Source organism: Microtus ochrogaster, chromosome 15, assembly GCF_000317375.1.
Source record: "Microtus ochrogaster isolate Prairie Vole_2 chromosome 15, MicOch1.0, whole genome shotgun sequence".
NCBI classification, from domain to species: Eukaryota; Metazoa; Chordata; class Mammalia; order Rodentia; family Cricetidae; genus Microtus; species Microtus ochrogaster.
In genome coordinates, this window is record NC_022017.1 from 30923991 (window position 1) to 30932076 (window position 8086).

Below are 8086 nucleotides of genomic sequence, written 5' to 3' on the forward strand. Positions count from 1 at the left end.
CCAGAGATCCGCCTGCCTCTGCCTCCCGAGTGCTGGGATTAAAGGCGTGCGCCACCACCGCCCGGCATCTGCCTCTGTCTCTTAAGTGGCTGGGATTGAAGCCAGACTGACCAGGAACTCATGATCTGACTCTGGCCTCTTGAGTACCAGGATGGCAGGCATGAGCCACCATGGGTGGATCATTTTTGTCCTTCTGCACAGAGACCACACAGGACACTGGGAAAAGTTCACTAATACTGGTATGTTTGGTCCATGGTTATTTTGAACGTCTGCTTTTCACAGAAGAGACAAGTAGCCTTGTGGGATACTGTGTAAATCACTTGTGGTCACTCAGAGTGACAGCCAGGGTTTCTGCTGAGGCTTACTGGGAGTAGACCTGGTGTGTGACACTGAGGTTTCTGCCCGGCACTGTTAATGGGATCAGCGCAAGTTCCGCTCGGCAGAGACACCTATCATAGCCTCTTTTCCCTTTGGGCAGGCCCTCAGGATGAGTGTCCCCGACTACATGCAGTGCGCAGAGGACCACCAGACCCTCCTGGTGGTCGTGCAGGCTGTGGGCATCGTCTCCGAGGAGAACTTCTTCAGGATCTACAAGCGGATCTGCTCGGTCAGCCAGCTCAGCGTGCGTGACTCGCAGCGCGCCCTCTTCATCCGCTACCGGCACCACTACCCACCCGAGAACAACGAGTGGGGTGACTTCCAGACGCACCGCAAGGTGGTGGGCCTCATCACCATCACCGACTGCTTCTCGGCCAAGGACTGGCCACAGACCTTCGAGAAGTTCCACGTGCAGAAGGAGATCTACGGCTCCACGCTCTATGACTCCCGCCTCTTCGTGTTTGGGCTGCAGGGTGATGTGGCCGAGCAGCCGCGCCCTGATGTGGCCTTCTATCCCAACTACGAGGACTGTGATTCGGTGGAGAAGCGCACTGAAGACTTCATCGAGTCCCTTTTCATCGTTCTGGAGTCCAAGCGCTTGGACAGAGCCACCGACAAGTCTGGGGACAAGATTCCCCTTCTCTGTGTCCCCTTTGAGAAAAAGGACTTCGTGGGACTGGACACGGATAGTAGGTAAGTTTATGTAGGAATGGTTGACCTAGAAGCCGAGGGCTTGGTGTCTCCTTACGTAGGAGGCAAAAGTGATATAAAAGTGTGGCTGCAGCAAGGATAGCTGAAATGTGGTCCACTGGCCACGAGACAAGAGGACTGAGTCCCTTAGGGGTCAGCAATATACTCCTGGGTGTCACAGAGTCTCCTGGTGTCATCACTGCCTGTGACTTCTGAGCACCAGGAACCAGGCTATAGTGAGCTGGGATGAGCTATGTGTGTAAAACACACAGCACACATTGAAAAAAAAAAAGAACATAAAAATAGATTATGACCAAAACCAACAAAACAAAACAAAGGATAAGCCAGCTGGTGGTACACACCCTTAATCCCAGCACTCAGGAGGCAGAGGCAGGTGACTCTCTATGAGTTCGAGGCCAGCCTCGTCTATAGAGCTAGTGCTAGGACAGGCTCCAAAGCTACAGAGAAACCCAAACAAAACTCGAAAAACAAAAACTAAAAAAAAAAACAAAATAGCTTGCATTGGTATATGCTACGTTAAAAATAAAGTATTTATTTTAACTGTTTTGTTTTTGAGACAGGGGCTCATGTAGCCCAGGTTGGCCTCAAACTCTTTAAGTAGCTGAGAGTGGCCTTGAATTTCTGTTCCTCCTGCCTTGTCTCCCAAGTGCTAGTAGCATTATTGGTGAGCACCGCAATATCCCAGTGCTTTTAATGCTGTGCTGGAAACTGCAGCCAGGGTTCCTTGCATGCCAGAGAAGCCCTTTACCTACCAAGCCACATCCATAGCCCTGTTTTGACTCTTTTTAACCATAGGCAACTGGTGCAAGACATGGTGGGTCACACCTATAATTCCAGCCCTCAGGTGGCTGAGGCAGGTGGATCTACTGAGTGAGTTCCAGAACAGTCAGGACTATACAGAGGAACTCTGTCTCAAAAACAAAAAAAAAAAAAAAAAAAAAAAAAAACAAGCAACAACAACAAGAGCAAAATAGAACACAAACTGTGTGACAAATAGACAGTTGAATTAGCCTCTGTGGCTGCTGCTTTGTCTGTTAGTACTGCCCCAGAGCACACAGAGGAGATTCTAAAGTGTTGGGCCCTGGAGTGCAGCCTGTGCCTCCCACTCCCAGGCCAGGTACTCTATAGATACCAGGTCATTTCCTCAGCCCAGAGCTGCAGGAGGTCAGAAACACCACCCGTGTCCCTGGAGAGTCACCTGTACACACTGGAGTATGAAGTATCTACAGTCTCTGCATTCCGAGATGCAGCAGGATGAAGCCTGACCCTGTTGCTCACACTTTTCCTTGGATCACAATTACAGATGTGTCTTATGTTCTTAACCCTCTCTCCATGTAACCACTTGCCACAGTGGCTGCTAGCAGAAGAGGCAAGATGGAAGCACAGATTTGCCAAGAGGGGCTCCCTTTTGATAGGGAGAGCTCGGTACAGCCACGGCACTCAAAGGCTGGAAGGCCTCGGCAGGAGCTCAAAGAATTGAGTCTGTCCTGCTTCTTCATATGGAATTTAGATCATAATCCCCAGGGAGGCCCAAATGGCGTAACATGCCTGCTGCCGAGTGGGTGCCGCAAAGTAGTACGCTTCTGGAGTTATCTAGTGTCACCAAGCAACTTTCTTCTTGGTGATGAGTTGGTAAGAAAGAATGTACCACAGAATCGAGCCTAGGCCAAGGGCAGCCCCTAGGGGTTGGAAGCAGAGAACCGCCCTGTCATGTAGTCTGTGATGTTTGGTACCTCTGGATGGAATCTTCATGTCTCACCTGAATTGAAGCTCTTGGTGTGTCTCAGCCGACTTTCCTTCACCTTTAATCATGGCCTGGCTTCCTGGGAGGAAGGGTTAGGAAGTCAGTAGCTACTGAGTCAGAGCTGATGTCCCAGCCAAGCCCACTCCAAAGCCTCTGCTTGGGACTGGAGGGAGGTAATGATGCCGGGGAGACCACAGTCCAGCCGACTCAGCTGGCTTTATCCCAGCCCTGTAAGTCTCTGGCTTCTGGGATGATCTGGAGCCAGGACAGCACCTCACACTTGCCTGCCCCTCCTGGTAGCGTGAACACTTGTCCAAGCTGAAATGACAGTGTCTTGTAGCTAGAGGGGAAATGTCTGGGCTCATGTCTAGTTTGGTTTGGCCCAGTCACAATAAGTTGATTAAACCCACAGAGCAAGCCCTCCTGGTGGCACGCTGGGTGTGCATGGATGTGCGTGCACACGCACACACTCATCAGAGCCATCAGGGGTTTTGTACATGTAGTGTGTAGCTCTTGGATTTATTTTTGTTCTTGTATGTTTCTAATTTTGCTTGTCCCTCTTTCTTTTCTTTCTTTCTTTCTTCTCTTTTTTTTTCTGTCATACCGCCCTGTGAGTATGTTGTTGGGTCTGAAAAGGTAGGCTGTGAAGACGCCACTGTGAAAGTGGCTAGTTTGCCCATGTGCTGTTCCCATTGCCGCCATTGCTTCAAAAAGCCAACACTGCTGCCTAGATCCCTGTGTGTTCTGAGCGGTCCTTTAGTTGTTGTTGATTTCTTTCTTTTAGACTTTAGCTTCCTTGGCACCTAACCCATTGGTGTTTGATGTTTGTCAAAATACTTGCTCCAGGGACCTTTGTGGTCTTCAGTATTTGGTGACAAATGAGCCTTTACTAATGCGCTTTTCTTTTGAGGATGTAAGATGCCAGTTCATTTGGGTGGCCGCAGAGGTTTCCATGGGGGATATTTTTAACGTGGGACACCAAGAGTGCAGCCTTGCTTGAACCTAGGCTTGGAAGCGAGTGAGGCATGCGGAGGGTGGCTGTGGGATGTGCATGGTGGCAGTGGCCGCAGGTCAGACATGTGGGGAGCAGGGCCGCTGTGGGGAGCTGCCTGCTTTCTCTCTTTGCTTTTCCCTCAGGGGCACATTCCCTATTCCTTCCTGTCAGCAGCTTCTCCCCAGAAAGGGTAGAGGCCATTCTAAGTGGATGGCATTCTCTCTCTCTAAGAGGGCTCAAGGCTGACCTTTCTAAGACCAGGAAGCAAATGACCTTCAACATAGCCAGTTCATTGAGTCTTAAGCATGTGAGGAGCTGTGTTACTGACCACTATTTCCTCTCTGCCTGCAGAACTCTGTTCAGGCCCTCCCCAGCCAGGCTTTTCTCTCCGATATAGGCAGGAAAGGCCACTCTTCACCAGGGAAGGCTGATGGCATGCTGCTCATCTGTGTCACAGATCTAGACCCCTCAGCATCTAATCTTTGGCTGACCTCGTCCCCACTGTGTCTTGTTCTGCATCCTGCTGCTACCACATGCTGCCTCTGAGCCTCCATTTACTGCTCTGGCCAGATGCAAACACTTTCATTTTTCATTTACTTTGTCTCCATGGAGATAGACTGGACTTTCTGAGAGATTCCCTCCCATTTAGCGTTGGGGCCAAAAGAAGTACAGGGAGTTGGGGCCACACTGCCGGGGAAAAAGCAGGAGCCCTACCATGGTTGCAGGGCCTTTCTGTCACTCACTAGGCCCTGCATTCATTCATGTGACAATAGCTTGCCCCGGGCTTTCCTCTTCTCACCTGCTCACTCTAGCAGAATCGTCAAGGAGACCGTCAGACCATGGGGAACCATAAATCTGTGTCCTGGCCTGTCCTCTGGGCTTCCCGTGTGAGGGACAATGACCCTCCTAAGAGCCCCCTGCAGGAGAAACTAACTTCTTTAGTGAGGACCCCCTCGAGGTAGTATGGTACACAGCTCTGGGCACTTGATGTGTGTTAGAGCAGGTCCTGGGGAACATACCAGAGCGTGCTTCAGGAACAAAGGAAGGGTCAAATGTAACATCTGTAGTTCTGTCTGGCACATCTGGGTGGACCACGGGTAGTCAGCTGCTGGAGGAGGTGGCGGGACACATGGGCAGAGGAGATGCTCCGAACAGCTGGGGTTGGATTGGTAGTTAGAGGAGGTGACGTGTCAGCACTGAGTCTGTGTCTAGAACCCTAGAAATAGGTGGGCTGATTTGGAAGCTGGGAATGGGGAGAGCCCCAGCGGCAGGGTATGAGGAATATCGATCGGCTCTTGGGGCAGCTGACATGTGCCCAGAAGGCGTTGCCTATATGGAGGGCTGTCCATCCAGATTGTGAAAATCCTGCTGTAGTTAGGCAGGAGTGACTTGGGCTCTGGCACTGGATTGAAGGAGGGAGTTTGTATGGAACAAGTTGGGTGGCAGTGGTGGCAGGAGACAGGTGAGGCCATCCTCAAGGGAGGGGCCCCATGCAGGGGCAGGATGGGATTTCCAGCTAATGTCCTGTCCTTTCTGTGGAATCAGATGGAAGGTTGGGTAGGGGACCTAAGGAGAGAGGTGACGGAGTGGGAGAAAGGTTCTTGGCTAGTTGTGGAATCCATTTGTCCTCTTGACAGACTCAAAGAGACACACCTCCTGAGACCATAGAAGCTACGGGGAGCGGGGGGCAGGGAAGGCAGTGCTTTGCTAAGTGTGAGCTACTGTGAGGCTCAGTGCTCTCTGGGAAGATGAGGAGGGGTGGCCAAGCCTGCACAGCTAGCTCTCGGCCTCCAGCTAGCCACCGAACCCATGTACTTCACATCACCAACGGTATCCCACGTGGGCTCGGCAGGCCCGTGCTTGAGCATTCTCAGAGAGTTTAATTGGTGATGCAGCAGGGTCAAGGCTCAAACTGGTCAGACCTTCTCTCTTCTGAGTCTGCTCTGTGGTACTAGCACCTAAAGCCAGCCAGTCTGGTGCTTTGAAAAAAATAAAATCTCCCCACCTAAGTGCCCAAGCTCTATCATAAGCTCAGAATTCCTTGGTGGTTAAGTGGCACCAAAAAAACTTGACCCCCCAGACAGATAGACAGGTCACTCTGGCAAGGACATGGCTTTAGATAATGTGCATGTACAATCATACACGATACTTTTACACTTCCTTTCTTTGTGGTACCAGGGATGAACCCTAGCGCGCCCCCCCCCCCCGTACTATGCTAAATGTATGCTCTACCACAAAAACTACAGCCCCAGCCCTACGGAGCAATTAAAAATAAGGTTTTGTTTATTGTATGTATTTGTATTTTGCATGTCTGTGCACCATGTGTGTGCAGTGCCTGTGGAGGGAAAAGATGGTGTTGGATCCCCTGGAGCTGGAGTTACAGGCAGTTGTGTGCCACCCTGTGGGTGCTGGGAATCGGATGCAGGTTATTTGGAAAAATAGCAAGTGCTGAGCCATCTCCAGCCCCCAGAGTAATTTTTCCCCCTTCGGTGGTGAGGCTAGGCTTGGCACAGTGTTCTGGGCTGAACAATCTCAGTTGCCCTTGTCCTGTTCGGAATGGTAGGAGCCTGGAGGTCCAGGGCATGAGGGCATAGAGTAACTGGTGGTGGACTCCCCTCCCCCTTTGGATCTGCACAAGGAAGTTGAGGCAGGAGAGTGACGTACCAGGTTATGGTTTGGGAAGGGTCTGTGGGGGGTGGTAGCCCCTTGGGGGAAGGCCAGGAAGACTAGTCTGGAGACCTTGGGGTGACTGTGGCTGTGTCTCCTAGGGATACAAGAGCAGCCCAATGCTGTGTTGCCCATTAGCAGGACCATCCTGGTGCAGCCCTGTGCCAGAGAGTATAGCAAAAGCTGATGTGTCTGCCCCTACATCTCTGCACAGACATGTCTTCTAATAGGATTGGGTGCAGAGATGTTAAATCCCCAGGTAGTCAGAGAGCCGGGGCAGCCTGGTAGAGTTGGACCAGACGGGGCTTCCCTTCCTGTTGGGATCGCTAGTCTCTCTGATTTAGTTAGGACTTTCCTCACTCTTGTCATGGCTGTTCTTGAAAACTTGCTTAATGCAACTGTGGTTTGCTTTCTAAAAGAGTTGTATCTTTGAAGCGGTTTAATATTCAAAGGGTTAGCAGTGTTTTCCGAGGGCGAGCCTGCTCCATAGTGTGCATTATACCACAGCACGACCTCACCAGTGTTTAAAGATCCGTAACCCGAAGCTCTGAAATTATGAAGACCAAGGTCCTGTTTGCTAAAGCCAGATAGCTGACTGATGATATGGCCCATCTCTTTTTATGGAACAATCCTAGGGCTGAAGTGGAAAGGGGGGACCACTGATTGATTTAAAAGCTCTGTGATCATGCTGAAATCAGAGCTATCTGAGAAGCAGGCTCGACTGTAGCGGCGGCTGAGTAGGTAGCAGGAGGCTTGCTTCGGACTACTTTAAAAACCATGCAGGCAGCACAGCTTTGAGGCCAGGACCCCTGCAGCTCACATGACTGGCAATGACTGCTGCTGGCTTCCAACCTTAGAGCCTAACACCGCCTTCTCAGCTCTTGTTAGTGGTAGAGACTCGCATCCTGCTCAGTCCTGTGCCCGGGGGAGCCGAAGGGGGCAGCAATAACAAGGCATTTCCCTCGAATCTTCTCTTTTAGACATTACAAGAAGCGGTGCCAAGGCCGCATGCGGAAGCATGTGGGGGACCTGTGCCTCCAGGCCGGGATGCTGCAGGACGCCCTGGTACACTACCACATGTCTGTGGAGCTCCTGCGCTCGGTGAATGACTTCCTGTGGCTGGGAGGTAAGGCAGTCTGAGTGGAGTGGTTGCGTCCACTCTATTTGAATATGACAAAGAAAAGTGAAGTGTGTGAGGGGGAGCAGGTAGTATCTGCTGATTGCTTTGTGGGGTCACTTCCCTGACCTATCTGCTGCTCACTCTGCACCCGCCCCATCCCGCATCCTCCGGAGGAGGCATATACTCCCTTTCTTGGCCTCTGCTTTGATTGCCCATGCCCATGCCCTCACCTCTTCACGCCAGCACACATTCTTCCTGTACACAGTAGGGATGATGAGGATGTAGTTCCCAGTGAGAGAACTGGCTGTGCAGTATGTGTGCAGTGGTACCTGGGGATGGGTGGTGCTGGCGTGCGCCTTTAATCCCAGCACTCAGAAGGCAGAGGCAGGCGAGTCTCTTAAGTTTGAGGCCAGCCTGGTCTACGGAGCGAGTTCCAGGACAGGCTCCTGTCTTGGAAAACCAGGCGGGGGGG

The 8086-nt window shown here is 51.5% G+C and overlaps 1 protein-coding gene across 2 annotated transcripts in view; it reads left to right on the plus strand.

Annotated features, from left to right (window-relative positions):
* Positions 1-8086, plus strand: part of Trappc9 (trafficking protein particle complex 9) — a 425933-nt gene that overhangs the window by 3562 nt on the left and 414285 nt on the right. For both annotated transcript variants that reach the window (XM_026782638.1, XM_026782639.1), the window contains exons 2-3: positions 479-1071; positions 7475-7620. In XM_026782638.1, the coding sequence (XP_026638439.1) occupies positions 488-1071; positions 7475-7620 (730 nt within the window). In that variant the 5' untranslated portion in view covers positions 479-487. The remainder of the gene's footprint in view (positions 1-478; positions 1072-7474; positions 7621-8086) is intronic.